The sequence below is a fragment of the Strix uralensis genome, chromosome 4 (assembly GCF_047716275.1).
Source record: "Strix uralensis isolate ZFMK-TIS-50842 chromosome 4, bStrUra1, whole genome shotgun sequence".
NCBI lineage: Eukaryota > Metazoa > Chordata > Aves > Strigiformes > Strigidae > Strix > Strix uralensis.
In genome coordinates, this window is record NC_133975.1 from 44,829,484 (window position 1) to 44,850,347 (window position 20,864).

Below are 20,864 nucleotides of genomic sequence, written 5' to 3' on the forward strand. Positions count from 1 at the left end.
ACTAAGAACACTTCTTAATTCATTGTTTGCATTCCACTCATCAGTGAAATGTAATTCCATAGAGTGTATCTACAAACACTGATTATGATTCCTGGTTCCTGAGGAAATCCCACAGCGACACAGGTTTGAAACCACAGTCATGACATTATGACAACTTTATGAGTTGACATGTCAAATGTAGTTCAGCACTTACATGGGAAAAATCAAAAGGTCAGGAATTTCTTTCCAGAGTTCTGATTGAAAAAAATAACATAATAACAATGTAAAGAAGGAAGGAACAGGGAAAAAAATTTAAAATTCTAGTTAAGTTTCATACTAACCTCCAAAATTTTCCTTGAAGAAAGAAAACATGAACTAAATCATAATAAGTATAATTATATTCAATTTGATTACTTTAATAAAATATATTTATTTTAATTATTAGGAACATGTGAAAAAATCCATTTTAAGTTGAATAATATAGTGGCATCAACAAGACAATGGGAACATACAACACCATCTTTGTGATATCACCTAGGGACATTATTTCACACAAAAATATCACGGAAAACCTAATAACAATAATGTCATCAGCACTGACAAAGCAAGACATTTCAACAAAGAAGATTTCTTTCCTTGCCTATTTTCACAGAATACCTGGATATTACAATATGTCCAATCTCACTGGGAATGAATGCCTCACACTGCCAAAGATCATCTCTTTCTGAGGGTGTCAACGTAATAAATTCATATCTATCCTCATTAAAAATGCTGTGACACTTCCTTAATGAATGGGTTGTTTATCCTGATCCTCTCTGCAGATTTGAATTTCAACAACCATACTGCATGAGGAAATCTTGTAAATGGAGGTGTGACAGCAGCATGGACAAATTTAATCTACCTAAATGGGTGACAACAGTGATGAAGATGCAGGTTTAAGCACAGGCTAGCAATACGAATAAGCACCCCCAAATCCCTGTCAGCTCAAAACACCCTCAGGGAAACCTCTATTAACATATTTTCATCAACATCATTGGATTCAGCCACTGGACTAAAAGTATAAGCATACTTTCTGGTACAACTGTACTTTTAGTTAACTGGTAGACACCCTACAAAGGGATGGGTTATTCTCTCTTCTGAATAAATTTGTCCTCCACACATATATATTATCCATATATCAATAATTAAAAATAATGAAGTTGTCCTTGAATGTCTTCTTAACTCTTTAGCAATTTTAGAGTCTGAGTCTTGGTAAATAGGCTTGCCATGATTCGCCAGAGTAAACAAAACTGAACAATTCTCACAACATGGACAGATCTCTTTAACTGGCATCAAAACACTTCCTTCTCTTTTGATATAGCCTACAGAAAATCCTTCCTAGAACAGTGGGCACTCAGTAAACATTTTCTGCTACTGCATTGTAATTGTTCACATAGCAACACACTAACACTCTTGGGAGAATTTTGTTTCTTTTTATCTAAAGAGTTTTCACAGACTAACATTAGGTAGGTTCTTTTATTTCTTTTCTCTATTTGTAGAGAAATAAAGAAAGCAGTTATTCAAGATAGACTATATGCCTCTAACCTATCTGCTCTTACCCCTTCAATACATGAGAAAGTTTTAGAAAGTTACCTTTGATATTTTTGTTCCCATTCTCTAAGACCACTTCCTTTTTGAAGTTATTTATGTTTTTCCCTTTGAAATTACTGAATTGCAAACAAAGCAAGCTCTTGACTTAAACACAGTTTAAGCTTAGTGGATCTTAAAGGCTTTTGAGCCCAATGTGAACATTTGAAATTCAGTTTTCTGGGGGTATCTTTCATTCTGCCACCTACCAATGGTGTTCTGGTTTGCCTTGATCCTCTGGTGAGACAGGACCACTGTGTCTGTAGTGTTAGAGATACTGGCCTCACTCTTGCAAATCAAGCAGGCTGATCTGAGAAACCTCCCCTGAGTACATTGTAACTTTTCAGAGTTGCCACAAAGTTCAAAAGATCTTTTTCTACAACTTATAATAATGCTTGAAGTTTTGAAAGATGGGTCAACATATGCCAGGAAATCACCTGCAAAAAGACTTAATAAACAACTGGAGAATTCTGATGCACCATGCAAGAATGGCAAACTGAGACTTGAATTTCAACTTGTACTTTCATGCTTCAAACTCTGATTCATAGTTGGGTAATTTTACATGTTTGTTAATTTTTATTCAAACTATATTAGAAAAAAAATCTCTTTCTTCAAGGTGAAACCTTGCCACTGGAGAATTATGACCACTCCAGGAAAGATCACTCCACAGTCTTGACCAATCCAGAAAATCAAGAAATACAAATAAAAGACACAAGACTTGTGATTTTTCATATTTCAAAGTCAAAAATATTTTCTTTTAAAAACCCACAAGACTGTCATGATTTTTATATGGATAATATTATTTCTCTTTTCCTCTTCTGGTAATTTTTCACACAGCAAAATTGAAAGGGATAAAAAAATACATTTTTGTTTTGTAAGGCTTTAAAAATAAAAAAAAAAAAAGCTTTAGAAAGAGTTTCTTGTTTGCTTTGGGTTTTTTTGTTTTTTTTAATTCCCCCAAGAGTTTAGTAAAAAAGACTGGGTTTTGAAGTAATTTAAAATTATAATTGCTACTAAGGATAGCCAAGCAAACAGGAAAGAAAATCAATCAGAATATCAATTTTGCACACACTGAAGACCATGAAAGCCTTGCTAATAACATCAGGAAAGGCAGAACGTGTAGAAATTAGCTATGTAACTGACTAGAAACAAGAGAAGGGCATGGGCTTCATGTATTGTAGCTGTTGTTAAACCTCTGACTGTGCACACTATTAACAATATAAAACAACTTACAACACAAGATCAGGCACAATTGTGTGTTAATTTGTATCTGTATATTATCTTCAGATGATCTGAATTTGCTTATTGAACGGAAGAATTAACAAAATCTCAAAACCACTGGTTGTCTCTTGGCCTGCTCTTCCCGTAATAACTCAGAAGTCCCCATGAGACTTCCCTGCCATGGTCAATAAGTGCCATCAGTGATATTTTAATAATGTTAAAAAAGAACATTTGCCATGCTGCTTCTCAAATTTTCATATCATCACTTTATGAAAAGGTAATTGCAGCATGAATATGAAGGCCTGAAAAGTTTACCTAGAATGTAGTTTTTACTGTGGAATCCTACCTAAAATAAGGACTAGCATAAGTTTTTTTCCAGTCTTTTAAATTTACTTTCCCCTCTTGAGTATTCAAGGAGCTTTAAAGATCAGCTCAGCAATTACCCCACTGATTGGTGAACCTTCACTTCCACATTGATAAGCTTCTGCTACAGCTCCCAAGAAACAGATCTTCTACGCAGCCAATGCTTGAGAGTTTTCAATTTTCCCTTCTACAAGGAAGATTTTTGATATAAAATGTACACATATACATTAATACACACATGCAATCACATATGATTTAAACATATTACACATTATTTGATATTATTAGTAATGTCTTATGAAGGCACATATAGCCCACCCTCTCATCTCACTTCCATAGTGCTCAACAGTGTAGGTAATACATTAAACTCTGGATCCCTTGCTGTCACTGGCAAAGCTTCAATGGACTTCATTGTGTGCAGAACTGAAACCCATACAGACTTTCATGCTATTTCATTTTGACTGCTTTCCTGGAAGACACATTCATCACTGTAAACCAGTTAATGGGAAAGCTGGAAGAAATAACTCTTGACATACACTTCTTGAAATGCACATAGTGCGCTTCTGATAAACTGTTTCAAAAATTAAACGTGTATTACCCAATTTGACAAGTAAACATAAATAAAAATTACGCTTCATTAATTTCAATGTATTTTGAAACAACAGAGAGTAACACAAGGGCAACTAAAGGCAAAGTAACAGAAAAGCAGGATGACTGTCTCGAAATCAACCTATCCCTCACCTAAAGCAGAGGGAAGAGTTTGATCCACACTCCTGTTGACTCTGCACATGAAAATCTCAATAACTAAATCAGCATTTTCCTGTAAAAATATTAATTATCACAATGTTTTGCTTGCTTGCTTCCATTCCTATATGCTAGGTAAGACCCTGTACGCTTACTGCCCCTTGCACTCCCATGCTCTTATGCTCGGAGATTTCTATTCAGGCACTAACTGCAATGACAGATCCCAGTTTATTACAGTTTGCAGTCTCATCATCAGCTGAACCCCTGATGTCATTATTTGTCTATTCCTTTTATGTATATAAACATAAATGGGATTTCTATCTCCGTTCAAAGCTTTGAAAGGGACATTTAATGACAGGGCTATAAATGGCAGAGGAGGATCCCTGCCTGTGGTTTCTCTCTGGCATTTTTAATGTACATTTCTTTTTACAGCCACAGCTGCTTCAATTTTTCTGACATTCTGCTGGAGATCCTCCTACAGAAAGGGCAAGTTCTTCTCTAAACCACAATGTTATAAACAGATTGCTGACTAACATCTCATGTTCTTGTTGTAAATTACAGCTACAGCATCCTTCTAGACAGTACAATCTTGATACACCCTATAATGCAGCCTTAAGGCTGGAGAAAACTGAAAGTCTACAGAATCTGTAGCAAAACCACATTTTCTTTAGTCTTTTACGCTTCCTCTATTTCACCTTTGCTGTATTTTGAGAACTAGCTTTTAAAAGACAACTGCAGTGATTAAAAAAAACAAACAAACAAAAAAAAACCCACAAAAACAAACAATTGAGGAATAGAAGGATAGGAATAGTGAAAAGAAAGAAGGAGGATGAAAGGAAAGAGAAAAATGTTTTAAATTAATCCTTATATCAAAAAAATACATGCCATTCACACCTTTCTAGGGTGCAATGAGTTTAAATTACAACTGGGACCTCATAAGGGTTTCCACCTACATTTGTTATACCAGCAATAGGCTAAGGTCTATCTAACTCAATGTCCATACAATTACTTTTAATAGAAATAATCTGGAAAGTGCTCCTACTTGACAGGCACCAGCAATAAGCAAATTGTAAACTGTTCACTCTGGATGATCACCTGTCCTTTGCAAAATACAGCCCTCTTTCTAACTGGTTAAGAGCATGATGCTCAAGGTTCTGCCTCACCACCAGTCTGTTTTATGCTGGGAAAAACACATGAGATCTGTGATATATATTTAAAGCCATTTAAAGTAAATTTTGCTACCAAGTGAATAAGGAACTCATAGAGATACCAGGCTCTGTACTAGCCAGTTCTTACACAGGGGATGAATAAGAGTAGACGACAATGCCACCAGTCATTAGAGAGGATCCTAAAGAACCCTTAAGCAGGACCTGCAACAGGAGATTCCATCTCCTCTGGCTGTGTCAAATCTTTTTTTGGTTTAGATTATCCTAAGCCTTTCAGTTCCTAGGAAAGAGAAAATGAAAAACGGATTGGACTGCACTAACCAATATCTCTAGTTTCTGTGGTGTTTGGGCAACACAGACATCAAAAGATTCTCTCTCACAGATTCCCATGAGCTGTGCAAGCACTGCTGCTCCAGGGTCCCAGAGGGTGAACTGAGGTTCAGGCAGAACAAACGCCCTTCTCTAAAGTTGCAGAGGAAGTCAGAGGTATAGATGGGCACTAAATCTTTGTCAAGTCTTAGAGTAATACCTAAGCACTCCAGAGTGACTTTATATAGAGATTTCACTGGGGTTATAGGAATAGCACTGGAATGCTATCCAAAGGTGCAATTTACCTGGAACAAAGTTTAGGAAGCACAAATCTAATAGCAGCTCTGTTTACATTTAAACAGAGCATTTCTGGAGCCTTTTATTGATTCTTTGTACAGGAGACATTTCACCTTCTGACGATTCAGCTATTTCTAACTACGGGTTTCTGAAATTGCCCCCATAATATGGAATTATATTAATTAATCCACTGAATATAGAAAATTTATTGTTAAAATAGATCTGTTGGATCTACAGAGTTATTGTAATGGTATTGTGAGAATAACTTGGCATTAGTCATTTATGGTTCGTTGTTTCAAAAGCACATTTCCATATCATTAGTCTTCAGGGCTACCAATAAAATAAACCACAAAATATATGATAAATTTATCTATGTTCATTCCACTTCACATTAACAATAAATTTAAAGAACTGTTGGACACTCCAGACAAGAAAGCCTAGTTGCAACTATTTCAGTTTCAGAGACTCCAAGTCACCAGGCTTTGCAACTCAGTATAATGTTATATAGTTCAAGCACTATTCCAGATGCTTCTGTTTCTCAATTCTATCATCTTTCCTCACACTGAATTAATCTGTCAATAGTTTAATCAGCTGCAGTAGGCTCATTTAAGTGCTATGGAAATGCAGCAAGAATAGAAGCAGCATTCCATCCTTGGAAATGAACAGAAAGGAGAAAGAAAAGTACATTTCCAGACTATAAATACTGGTATGTCAAATTTCAGTATCTGGAGAACTGAAACAAACCAAATACTGTGAAGGAATCTGGCCAAAATCAGTGGCTTCAGAAATTAAGTACAAATAATTTTCAAGAAACTATAACTTCTGATTATAAAACTGGAAAGCAGTTAGCCTACATTGCTAAGGGCATCCAGGAGGCCCCTTGTGCCAAACGGTGGAGGTGGCTTATACCCTCGTTCCTCAGGGCTAGTCCCATCTGATCATACCCATGGTTGGACAAGGCTACAATGGGTCTCACAGAATGTCTTTAAGAAGTAATTACTTGTGGGTTTATCTAGTTCAAAGCGCCTGCAATCATGTGAGGGCTGTGTCACAGCCTCTCAGGCTGATTTTAATAGTACAACACTGTGAAAGTGTGTGGCATACCCTGGGTGTGTCGTGAGAGTAGGTAGATGTATGTGATGCTCTGAGACATGACAAGGTAACACGAGAAGACTGCTCAGGGACAACAGCAGCAAGCAGTCCTGTCCATATCACTGTGAGGTGGGTCTTGGGGTGGATTGATCCCCAAAACTGCACCCAAACTTTGTCTCAGAGAGAACTGGATGACTGGCTTCAAAAAAAAACCCAGAGAGAAAACTGACTTGCAAACAAGGAGCTGAGGGTTGGGAGTGGGCTGGGGAGATAAATTATTTGGCTTTCTTCATGTGCCCTATATTCATTCTGACAGAGTTAAAACAGGACTAAGCTGTAAAAACATTAAGCATCAAATGTAATCATTCTAAAGCTATTTAAGGGAGCTAGGACATCCACAGCTATATATTTTTTGGGTCTTGCATTTGAAGTGAAAGTATACAAAGAATTTATTTTGGCATCGAAGTCAGAGCTCCAGAATAAAAGCTTAAAACCTAAAGGTTTGTGAAACAGATCCCAAGTCCTTGTTTCATTTTATTATTGTACTACATACCACATCATCAATATCCAATGAATATCACATCAATATCTGTAGACAAGTGTTACACAGCTGCAGAAGATCATTATGAATGCTTTCCATCAGTAACTTCAGAACACCGGTAACTTGAGAATCTAAAAATGCTCTATTCCTATGCTTTCACAGTGTTTATTACCAAGATTTAACTTCAAATTCAGTTCGGTTTTAAGTCTGTCCAGGAGAACAAAGCCTCCAGCTAGTTTTCACTCCAGCCACTTTTCCTATGATGCTCAGCCCACAGACAGACCTCTACACTGGACCTCATAAGCTCAGACAGGAACATTTTCTGGCTATTATTTGGTCACTTTGTAACTACCCATTTCTGTCTGTGGAAAAACTCTTGAGAATAATTAAGTATCATGATAATAATTATCAAAAAAAAATAGTGAAAATTTACAAGCATCTGAGGAATGACAGCACTGTCATATAAGCTCCTTTGGAAGATAACTCCCACTTGAGAATGGTATTAAGGAAAGCAGATGAAGACTCACAGCTATAAATAGATCAAAGATAAGGTTTATGTTAGTCTCTACAAACTGTTTTTCTTATCAAATACTTTGCTACAAAATATGTTTTCAATGGTATAGTCAAACTTAAAGAAAATATTTCTTCTTGAAAGCATAGACTCTGAAGTAACATAGAGCGGCTCTGTTTGGTTAGACCTTATCTTGTTCATTAACTCTATGACATACTTTGCCGTAATACACAATATGATGAGCAACATGATCTCATGCTTGTTCAAGGTGGTGGAGCTGTAGCTCCCAAGCAGCTTCATAGTGTACAGTGAAAAGGCTTATTTTTGAAAAGAAGAATGTAGCTGTCTGCACATACACACCTGAAGAAACATGCAAAAGTGCATGTTTGTGCAGTGAATACTTTAAATGTGTGCTGAGCATAAAACAAACTTCTGAAATTCCCCATGTCGCTTCCCAAAGCCCCACTTCATCTCTGTATGTGCTGTGACTTTTCATAATATTTTTAGTGCATGGGGCAGCTTTGCAAAGACTTCTTAACTTTCATAACTTGTCTTACAAGCATAAATCAAACCATGTTGGCCAACTCTTTCCATAACAAGAACTGCACCTTTAAATACCACTAATGCCAGATGGTCTCAGCATATAAAGCAGCATGAGACAACATATTAATGCTACTCAAACAAGCAACTTGTGCTAGCAACAGACCAATGAAATCAGTCTCAGGCTGCTAATCCGCTCTGTCTCCATGGCAACATCTATTTCAGACAATTCTTCAATTTTCAAGTCAGATGAGCTTGTTGGCCCTTAAACTTCTCTATTCAGGGGGTCTTCTGTTGTCAGGTACTTTTTCACTTTGTATTGGCTACTGTTATAATACAGAATTTATTTTTACCAGCTGCTCCATGAAGTATCAAGGAACAGATGCTCCTCTGTTTCTGTTTATTTATAGACTTTTCCACTAAAGATTTGTACTATAAGACTTCCATTAAAGGTCTGTACTATTTATTTCCACTATGGATTTGTTCCCGTAACTGTAACACAGGGAAACCTTACAAATATAGATGTCTGTGTTGTGACTCTACCTACCAGCACTGGAAGAAAAGGAAGAATTGGTACCTTCTTCATACTCCTCTGCTATCAAGGCAGATATTTTTTTAAAAAAAAAAAAAGTGTATCTACCTAACAGGTAAACAGGGAGAGAAACTCTTGACGACTCCTCACCATCTCTCAGTTCGCATAGCTGAGTCAGCACAAATACTGGGGCTATTTGCTCCGAGGGAAAAATCTGACAGGAAGCCGGTAGGAACCGCATCTTAAAGATAGATCAAATGCTGAACCACGTGCTATCTATCAAGAACCTACATATGGGGTACATGGCATAGCCACATGCTAACCTGCATCACAGAAGATGAGAACCTAGGCACACAGATGAGAACCTGAAGCATAGCAAGAGAATGTCCTTATCCAGACAGATGAAGAATACACAGCAGAGCCAAGAAAGAAGCCAGACATCCTTTATCACAAAACCACTTTTCCTCCCTGTGAAACAACTTCCTACAATGACAATGCTTAAAGTTTAAACACGCGACAGCCCAGCTCCCAACCCCACATCTTTCTTCTTCTCTCCATCTCACTATGTACTGATGTCACCAAAAAGAATGAAGACATTTCATTCAGAAAGGCATAAACAGTGATCACTCATTCCTTAAATGCAGGCTATTACAGAATCAAAGTCACATTTAGCCTTCTTTCTTAAGGGCATGCACACAAATTGGCTTGAACATTAGTATTTATAAACCTCCTGATTATAATGAAGTTTCAGATGTGCAGCTCCCACTGACTTCAGTTTGATTTGTGGATGCTCAGCAGCTGGATGGGAGGAGAAATTAAAGCACTGTCTAGTCTATATGAGGTGAAGATCTGACATGGAGAGTCAGCTTACCATAGTCATAAAGCCCCTTTGAAGTAATGATTTTTCACACGTGTAAAAAGTGTGTATTTAGCTCTTAGACTCACACCAATTTTGCTTATAGTTCTAGAACTGTGCTTTTGTACAATAAGCCAAGACGCAGAGCCAGCCAAGACTACAAAACATTCAATTTAGCATAAGAAAAAAGGTTAATTTTGAACCATAATTGTGCAAGGAGTATGCCTTTCATAATACTGAGGGACAGTAATGTGTGAAGGACAGTCACACTGTGGGCTCCCTTTACTTTTGAGGGACACAAAAAGACATCCAAATGACGTCTTGCAGCTACAAATCTCAGGGGAAAAACATGCACTGACCCACACACATTGTTATCTAGTTATGTCTAATGTGATGGTATCAGAAAAACAACTACACAAAAAGTTTTGATCTTTGAAATGTCTCGCTGTCCTTCCACTTTCTTTGTATCTTTCAACTATTATTAGTTGTATTTCTCATAGTAAAGTACTGCATGATTTCTCTTTTGTTTGGAGAACTAATATGGCAAAGGTCCAGGTCATACTTTCTAGATACCAAAAAAATCTACCAGATCATTAGACTGGTATACCAGCAAGCATGTCTTTGCCAAGAAAACAGCTCATTAAACCTTGGCCAGTCAGACGTCCCACCTGATCAAACAATTTTTTCCACTCGGCTTTAAGGCAGATCCATACCTAAGGATAAGTATTCAAAATGGCATACGATGGCTGTTCTCACTGTAGGCAGACTCTACAGCCAGAGCAGTATCTTTCTTTGGTCATAAATCAGACAGCTCACGCTCCACAGTCATGTAAAGCTCCATACAAAGAACGACTATCTCAGCTTGCCCCATGGGACTTAATTTGTGAGCAAACAAGGATGTCAGGTTTTGCTCATAATTCTGTATTGAACAACTAGCAGGAAGCAGCTACTATCTTACAGTTATAAATGTCTCACTTCAAAAAAAGAATTAATTAAAAACAAACATTTACTGCCTTCAAACAAGGGTTTATGATTCAAGATTCTCTCTTACCTGGCCATTGTAGCTACACACACACATTTCTAACGCATGCCTTTGTATTGACCCAAACCCCAGAGCCCTCTGACAATGACTCTGTTACCTGCTGCTGTCACAGGAAGATGTGGCCAGTGCTGATTCAGCTAGAACTGCAGGAAACCTCCAATCCAAAGGGAAGGGCACTATGGACCAAGACCGCACTTTTAGTCTAGAGTCCTCATCCCCAACAGTGCCCCTGAAAGGAGTAAGCAAGGCGACTGCTTCAGTGTCACAGGGCAGATAGCACATCACCAGCACATACAGTCATTTCTTCATAACATGGCAGAACTCCGATTCCAAAATCCCAAATCCCAGCAAGTCAAGCTGTTTTTTCCAGTGCTGTTGCTCTGCAGAGCTCCTAACCCACTCCCAATACAGCACCAGCTTTCAACCTTATACATGAGATAAAGCATGCAGATCTGGTAGCCAAAAGAACTCAGATTCATGTCACATGGCAAATCAAACCTGCCCACTCTGCTACCATTTTACTGATAAGGATGTCTTCATTTAGCCTCAGCATATCAGAAAGTAAGCTTCAAACATAACATCCCAGTCCCACTGAATTCACTGAACCCTGGCTTTTGATGTGCAACTTACTCCAAAATGAAGTATATAGCCTTTATTCCACTGCTCATAACTCTACCCATCATTTTAATTAACTGACCCAGAAGCCTTAAAGTACACACTGCAGTTTTCACTCTTCCTTGAATCCACAAAATGTTGAAGGGAATTCAGCTACAAACCTTCCTTCCAGTTCAATTCCCAACTCAATGGAAAAAAAAAAAAAAAAAAAAAAAAAAAAAAGCAAGAGTCTGTGGTAATACATGCGTGAGACTTCTGTTTAAAAAGAAAATGTAGACCAAAAAAAGATGACATATGACTTTTTTTTTCAGGAGGAACATGAAATAAAATAGGTATGAAGACTTAACAATATAAATTAATCTGCTGAGAAAAGACCAGATAAGGTTCATAAATAGTATGTTTCACAAAGCAAGCATATAAAGCACAACAAGGTACTTTAGATGATGACACACAAAGGCTTGTTATTCATCAGGTCTTAACCATAAGCTCTTGCACACGTTCCTAAGTTAGAAGCCTGCCCAGTGTTGGATAGACATTTTCAGAGGGCACTGCAGCCCAATGAAGAGTTCTACCTGCTAAACAGCAAAGCGAGGTTATAGCATGAATATGCATGCACAGCACGTAGGCTTCTAAATTACGTACCACCTTTGAAAACAAAAATTAGGTGGAATGAACATAGAACTAATTCTAAATTAGTCTTAATTCTAGATTGTTGTCTGAGCATAGTAGCAACTCCATTGTTACAACCAAAAACTTGTGTTTATTCTGAAATAGGAAGAACTGTCTTGCCCTTTTCACCCTTGTGTAATTTAAAGGCTTGAGATATTGATCATTACATTATAGAAAAATAAACAGCTTCTCCTAAATAAAATAAATTAAAAATTAATGTAATAATGAGGTCACTTTTTGGTAAGTCACACAATTACAGCTTACTGCCTTTAACAAAATGTCTCACAAAATCTTAGGAAATCCCTGCACTTTATAGCCTTCTCACTAATTCTCTGGAGCTTGCATTAATGTCACCATAATAAAACATCCCTTTAATTCAAGCCAACAACAAAACAGGCTCACCTCCTGTTTTCACTGGGAACTGTTAAGGCATTCTGCAGAAGTGGGAGGTGATGACAACTCTTCTCTTTAAAAGAAATTAAAGTAATCGACTCTTTCAAAAGGAGTGGGATTGTCAAAACCAGCCTGGGTCAGATCAACAAACTCTGAATGCTCTGCATACTCGAGCTAATTCTAAGCCTGAAAAATAAAACAACTGCCTTCTGTGGAGTCATGTTTATTCTTAATGATTACAGCCCTTTTTACTACAGCTTGCTTGCCCTTTGTGTTATTCCAGCAACGAGAAATTTCTGAGAGGTGGTAGCTGTGTTTTCACAGGTAGCACTCAGCCTCTCTTAAAAATGATCTAACAAAAAGGGAAGTCTTTAAATACTTCTGCCAGTGAAGCAATTTGGAGTAAGGGCATTGTATCTCTAGGAAACACTGCAGAGACTGCCTAGCACAGCTGCCTCACCACACTTATGTGAATTTCCATTGACTTCAATGGGATCGTGAATGGCATTAACAATTAGCTGCGAATGTGACCTATAAAGGTCCCTACCTCTCCTTGATTTTCACCAGTTTTGTAAGCACGTTTTTCTCTTGGTGTTCTACACCTCTATTTTTAGCTGAACATTAAAACTGAAATAGGATGAAATAATAAATATTAAGGAAATATTATTTATTTAAGAAAGAAAATATTAAGGAAGAAAAATCTATTCTCAAAAAACTGAGTGTTACGAAGTACATTCTAAAAATACAAAGTTATTCAAGGTTCTTTAAAATAAAACAGATACTTTTAAAAAACTCACTCTGCATGTACAGACAGCCATCTTATTGCCAGCAAATCTTACAGCCCTCCCAAGACCTGTGCAACCTACACAGTCTGTGAAGGACACTGGACATCCCACTCTGAACGCAGGCAGCACTAAAATCGTGCTGCCAGAGACTACCCCAGGCCAAATCCTGGCTAGGAGACTCCAGGGGGACTACCCTAAACGGCACTACAGCCCATAAGGGATTTCACTGGAAAGTTAATTACAGACTCTTAGTCTTCTGCAGAATGAGTGAGGTACAACCAGCCCCAGATTTGCACTCCCAGAAGGCGAGTCGGTAGTGTAGCCCCTGCAGTGTTTGATGGGGAAGCCAGAACGTCCTCACAAGCTCTGAAAGAAAATCTGTTCCCTGATGCACAAAGGAAAGAAAAAATCCAAATGCAGAAGGCTACGTGAATAACAGGTTCAACCACGTTTTATTCTGCATTTTATTTTAAACATCCCTGTAGAGACACCAGCAGCTGCCCCGCTCGTGCTCTCGGTTTGGCACTGCAGGTGCTCCTGTTACTCTGCTGCCTGAAGAGCATCTCACCTTTAAAGAGGATTACAAATATAAGCCATGAGAGAAGGAGAGAAGCTGAACCACAGCCGACAGAAAAATGTGACACCATAACCTGGTCAGCACAGCAACTCCTGTACTCCTGATACAAAGTGTTTTGCTTATTTTCACTCATTTACAGCCCCTACCCTTATGCAATGCAGCTGGATGAATATGACTTTGGTGCACTCTCATTTACCAGCAATCAGCCCTGTATCCTTCAACACCTCCCTTCAGAAAGGGAAAGGTAGATGACTGGCCACTGATAAAAAACGGTGTTTGCTTAAACCTCAAGCATGTAAAAATTAGGTTTGCTCTCTAATATCTAGATTTAATAACAAGCTCTTGCCATAGACAATTTGTATAAATGCTTTGCACAACTTGGAAACACTAACAAGGCCCATCAAAGAGCTCACAAGATTTTTACTTGCAAATTCCGAACGTAAGGAAAAGAAGCTTTAGAAAATCAAGTGCAACGAATTGTAAGTGATAATATTAGAACAGCTGCATCTGATGACATCACCATAACCAAGAGACAAGCTGCACGCTTTCTGACATCACCACTGCTAAAACACCCTGCCGCCAACCCAAGGGCTGCACTCGCCCGCCCAAAGCGGGGCAGCCCCCAGGACCCACAGGTGGTATCAAGTGGTCTCCCCGCTTCTGGGCTACCACACTAAGGTGGCACAGCACCACGCTGGGCTGAAATCACGGCAGCCTCCTACATGGTTGTTTCTCCTTGCTGCTGTCGTTTCTCTTTGAAAAAGAGCAGCACTTGCTCACAGTTCTCTGTAATGACTGCACCGTCATTTAAATTACAATAATTTAAAAAATATTAAAAAATGAGTTTTGTGCAACAGTGAAATACAAACATTACCAGCAACCATTTTTTTCCCTGTGAATTTGTTGGCTTTACTTTTCACAGTTTCTTACCACAGAAAGTATTAGGTCACTATGGCTGGTGCCACAGCTGAATGGGTGAGCACTTCAACAACAGAAAAAAACCCTAGGTATGGTTTCTGTATTAGTGGCCAGATCTTGGATTTCCCCATTCATTAATATAGAGTCAAGTCATGATTTTCTCTTTCAGTCACCCTTTAATTATGTTTTTGCAGGAAGAAACAGCTCCAGCACTGCAGGGCTGGAGCGTGAAATTGAGAGCCTAACACTGGGCGACTTTGCGGGGGCCAGTCAGGAGCTGCAATTTGGGAAATCAAGCAGCTTATTTAGGCTCAGTGCCAGCACTGACCCACCCAACCCATTTCCTCACCATGCCAAGGGGGGTCTTTGGTAAAGTGACAGGTACAAGGATTAATGTAGCCAAACTGCACCTCATAAAATCAACTGAAGTCCCACTCACAGGGTCCTGCAAATGCTCCAAGTCACAACTGTGCTGCTCACCTTGTGCACAGTGTGCTCCTGCCTCACTGTCACACAATGTTTTGATGTTGTTCAAAACTGAAAAGTCCGAAGTACATCATTTTCTGGAAAATCAGATGTCTCGCTCAACTACAAACAAACCTTTTCCTTCTATTTAGGTATTTTTAAAGATGCTTGTGGGGAGAAGGATGAACAAGAAAATCATTAACACTGAAAAAAATCATTAACACTGAAAAAAAAATGCTGCTTTGAAAAAACATGAAATATTTTGTTTCCAAAATGCCGTTATTCTGATATTTTCAGGATTTCTGTTTCCTTTTCTCTAGCATGAACAATTTGATGAAAATGTCATTTGCAGACCATTTTGTTGTCACAAAATCTGTATTTTCATCCACCCTCTCTCCCCTCCATGCAAAGTAATTTTCAGAGCCTGTATCTGTAACACATGTAACTAGTCAATTAATAAGCCTTACTTTGAAGATATCTTCACAAAACTAAACACTGAAAAATAACCACTATAAGAATCTTAGTAATTTATTAAAAAAGATTAGGAGTTGAGAGAAGTTTTAATCTGCAATTTTTTCATGTAAACAGAAGAAACCGACCTAGGAATCTTGAAAGCGTCAGAATGTTTCATTTTCACATTCAAAGTGAAGAGGTAATATAGAGGGGATCGACCTTGCACCACCAAAATCCATGGTACAAATGAGTCAGAAGTGGCAGCATGCCTAAACGAGTGGCTGAACATTAACGGTGGAGGAATGGCTTTTGGCATTAATCAATTCTAAATATATTTCATTTCTATCAAAGAATAGAAACTTATGCTCAAAATGAGCTTAGTTATGGTTGTTAAAAAAGCCTCAAGAGATCAGGATCCATTGGGTGTTTGTTCAACAGAACATCAGATATCCAAAGCAAGAGCCTCTCTCAGGAGTAGTCAGTATTCTCTTGCATCTGAGTTAAGGCAAAAAATTGTTTAGTTTGTCCCAGAAATAATCTGTGCTTTACTATCAACCGTCCTCTGTTTTCCTTTGGTGCACCATCAACCTCCCACAGTCTCTTCCTCCTCGCTTTATCCCACCTTGCCATTCACCATCTTCTGTCAACTTTGCCAATTTTTGGCAAGCATGGGGACAAAATTGTATTTTGATCACTTCCAGTCTAGGTTCATACAACCCCTTCTAGAGCTAACCACTGATATAGTCTTATTCAAGTCTTCCTTTGCCTTAACCATCTAATCCCCACCAACTCAAAGTGAGGTTATCTACATGGAACAGCTGCTTCAATATAAAACTGTTTGTTAAAGTTCAAACATCTTCATCTCCTGGTTTTGCTTCTCCTTATTCAAGGGCTTCTTTTCCACCAGCAATTAAAGGCTCTGATCTCCCATAAGTGTACAGTATCAGCCTAAAGAAACTGCTGCCACAAAAAAACAAAATCACAAAATACTAGACCAAACTCTGTTTGGCATTAACCACGAGGGAAGCACAGGCAGCATGGTGTTCAAGTTTGCGGAGAAGGCAGCACATTCTCCAAGAATTTAATGTAGGATCAGAAACTTCAGGCAGTCTCACGCTTCTGGCATTTAGCATGTCCCTGGGAAGAGCTCAGTGAAGGCTCAGTTCGCGTCTTCCAAATGTCTAATCTGGGTTTCCAAGATTTGCCAAGACACTTTGTATGCTTATGCAAGAAACGAGACTGACTCATATGGAGTCTTTCTGGTTTCCAATGCAGGATCAGGACTTTAAAAAAAAAAATCCTCATAATGTATATTTACCCCAGCAAAAGATGAGGCCTTAACGATTTGTTCCAGTTGCTTCGTTCACTAAGAATTTGTTCCAGTTGCTTTGGAAGCCTAAAGTACATTTCTAAAATTTTCCTACTTCTCTCATGCGTTTTTTTCAAATACTGCACATATATTACAAACTCATTTCCACAAATAGCTGATATTCTAAAATTAAAGTTGATTTATATGCTTGCATGCGATCAAAAGCATTTACACAGCGCTGCACGGCCATGTAATATGCGTGATTATGCAATGTATGCACGCATGTGCGGTATTTGATTTACTCAGTACAAAGACTCTTTGCTCAGTACAAAGAGTCTTTATTGATGCTCTGCTGACACTTTCCTGATTTATTTTGTCATCAACTTGCTCACTAAGTGAACAGAAACATTTTGTTGTTTTCGCAGCAGCTCACTAGATAATTCAGGTATCATCCCTGCATACTCACCAGGCTTCTAGAAGCATGAGCTCTCTACAGATGGTAAACCTATGAGCCACAGCGTATATTTCATTATACTTATATATATTTAAAAATAAACCTAGTGACACTTAGGATATCTTGTAGGAACAGATTATGTTCAGAAATAACAACTTCTTAGCCTGTTGTGAAAAAAGAAAAAATAACTACATGTATGTGTGTGTCTGTGAAATTCTATATCATTTTTTAATAACAGATGATGATAAATCAGGTCCTGATCCTGCAAACTTCAATCACACAAAACATCCTTGTTCCTGTTGTTGCCCTGGGAATCAAGCATGGATGCTCAGAGTGAGCAAGGATTCCCCCTCAGGTACAAGCTGCAGAATCAGCCTTGCATTTCCTGCCAAGGCTGGTACAAGGCTCTACTTCTTTTACTGCACAGCTTAAAAAAGCTCACATAGAAAAATAAACAGTACTACCTTTTACTACCCAGTAGAAGAAAGGGCACTTTATTAAGAAGAAAACACCTCTAATGCAACCATTAGCATCGTATGTAGGTGCTTAGGCTCTGTAACAAAGCAGCAGGGGTGTTATCAATGCCTTTACAATTATTTCAAAGGAGCACAACCATAACTAGGCATGTGGTCTGGCTCGCTGCTCTTCCTAAGAAGATCCTGAGTTTCTCTCATGTGCCGCTGCAGATAGCGAAAACTGCAGCAGTTCTCCGCTTTTTGAGAAATGCTCACAGTACCTTGCACAACGAAACTGAGGATTGAAATAAAACAACGAATTTGCTCTGGTTCAAACCCTGGTGAATCCTCTGCAAAACGCAGCATTTTCAGCATCCACCACTAAAGATTGCCAGGACTCATCACATTCCCTGACATGTGATTTTGGACATTACAACATGTGGCATTTTCGGCTATAGGGGTCCCTTTGTGAGGGATAGAGCACATTCTAGGAAATGCTTGACATTCACTGTAGCTTATATGTGGATGCAAACCATAGAAAATTTTCTGCATTTTGTTATCGCTCATTGGTACACAGTTGGATTCTCTTTTGCTCAGGCTCAATGACAAACCCTCTCTCACGTCACTGACACCAGCAGGAGAAGCAGTGTGTCTCTAGGAAGAGCCATGGCCCCACCTCAGACTGCACAGAGTGCTCTTTTTGTCCCTGTTTCTGTTGGCTTGACAGAAGTGCCAAATAAATGAGCTGTAGCAACTGTCCCCTGACTGTAGCGCAAAGTCACAATAATAATTGCCTATCACTCTAGAGAGCAAATTACATGGTGGCAGTAGATTAATTCTTAGCTTCAGGATCACCCCCCGTATCAAGATGGCAACATACCACAAAGAAATTTTTCAAATTTCGCTGCAATTCCTACATTTTTCACTTCAAGACAATGCTTAGCTACCCTGACTATCTCTTCGCTCTTCCTTACGTCTGATATCCTATAATGTATAAGTTTTATCAGTAGCCCTAACACAGTCGGTAAAAATGTAAGTCCATTGAGGATGCAAAGCGAGGTTATATTCAGGTCATAAAGCAGGACATTAAGCACCAATTGTATAGAGCAAATCCCCAGAGACCAACAGAAGCTACTTCTCCACCTAAAAAGCACAGAGTTCCAACCTGTTCTGTAACCTGCCAAGGGAAGGGTGAAGACGTGACTGCAGGTGGCTTATAGCTGGGCCTCAGGTCCTGAGCAGCTTTCAAGACTAAGCCTCTTCACGCAGAGACATAAGCGATACTACCAGTTCTGAAACTGGAAACGACGAAAAACGCACCCTCGTAGGCGTCGAACAAATGCACGGCGTCAATCATATCCCCTTTTATAAAAAATGCCTCAAACCCCAGGTACACATAACCACATACCCGAGACATCTGTGCAAAGCCCGCAGCGCGCCGCGGCGAGGCGGGGCCGCAGGCAGCCTGGCCGTGTCACGCACCTCGCAGGGACACGGCGGCGCCTCACGCGTCCCCGGCAGTTCGGTGGTGCCAGGGAGCGAGGGGCCAAGGCCTCGCCCTCCCGCCCCGCCGCACCGGGGGTTTGCCTGCAGAGCGCGCCCATACCGGCGGCTGCCGCATCCTCTGAGATTCTGTGGGGAATTCAGCGCGTTTCTCTCTCTCGAAGGTGCTAAACCCCGCGGCAGCGGCACGAAGGCGCTCTGCGCTCAGCTCGGGCGACCACTGACACCCGGAACGGGGATATTTTAGGGACCGCGTCTGCCCGCTGCCGCCGGACCCCGGGCCCACGGCAGCAGCCCCGCTACGCTCCGCCGCTACCTGCCGCGAGCTGCGGGCATCCCCTCCGCCCCTTACCGGGCTCATGCTCGCCGGGGCGGTCAGAGACCTCGATGACCAGGAGCTCCCGGCCCTCGGCGCTGCGCCCCACCGTGTAGATCCTGCTGATGGCGGGGCACTGCAGCCACACGGCCACCAGCGCCTCCCGCAGCTCGGCGTAGCGGTGGTACTCGAAGGAGATGCCCTCCTCGGCGCTCAGCCGCCGCCGCCGGCTGGAGCCCCCCGCCGCCGCCGCCGCCCCCCCCGCCGCCGGCTCCGCCGCCCGGCAGGCAGCCAGCAGCCCGCAGAGCGCCAGCAGAACCCGCACCCGCGCCGCCATCCCGCACTCCTGCCCGCGGCCGAGCAGCTGCCGCCGGCCCCGGCGGGAGGGACGGAGGGAGGGAGGGAGGGAGCGGGGGGCGGGCGGAGGCGGTGGCGAGGGGAGGGGAAGGGAGGGGAAGGACCGGCCCCTCCGCCCGTCTCCGCGGGCCGCGGCGGGGGGAGCAAGAGCTCCCCGCGGAGGGCGGCGGTGGGTGCGCGGCCCCGCCGTGCCGGAGCCGCAAGAGGCGGCCGAAAGTCACTAAAGCTGGTGTCATCAATCAGATAAAAAAAAAAAAAAAAAAAAAAAATCATTGGAAGGATCCATTGCTTCTTGATTTTATTCGGTGACATCCTTTTACCCTGCACGGCATTCCTGCAGTCCCGCCGAGTTAACCCACTGCCAAAAACCTGGATGAACAGAGTGCGCCATGCAAGATTCAAATAGTACTATTGCAGAATAAGACAAATGTATGTGATTGACCTCACAGGGAAAACTATATAAACAACCATCTAAAAGGTTCCCTTGCTTATCATCTATAAAGTAGCTTTGCGGCATCACAGAAAGCAAAGGATCACGCAAGATTTACTTTCCGATGCTGAGAATGCTTACTTAACGAGCACATCCCATGATGTTTAAAGGGAATGCCCTTGTGAGGAACCATTCGCTGGATACTAATAAATCACAATCTCTTCTAGACCACAGATACGACAGGACTTCTGAAGCCCTCTGTTTTTTCAACCTGTTTTATAGGCATAAGTGTTTAGACTATGTCAAAACAGCCTGAAAAGGACAACTGATACAAGCAAAAGGCTAA

The 20,864-nt window shown here is 40.4% G+C and overlaps 1 protein-coding gene across 1 annotated transcript in view; it reads right to left on the minus strand.

Annotated features, from left to right (window-relative positions):
- CPE (carboxypeptidase E) overlaps positions 1–20,114 on the minus strand; it is a 58,630-nt gene extending 38,516 nt beyond the window's left edge. The window contains exon 1 of the mRNA XM_074866527.1: positions 19,768–20,114. Coding sequence (XP_074722628.1) covers positions 19,768–20,068 — 301 coding nt within the window. The 5' untranslated portion in view covers positions 20,069–20,114. The remainder of the gene's footprint in view (positions 1–19,767) is intronic.
- Positions 20,115–20,864: the final 750 nt, after the last annotated feature.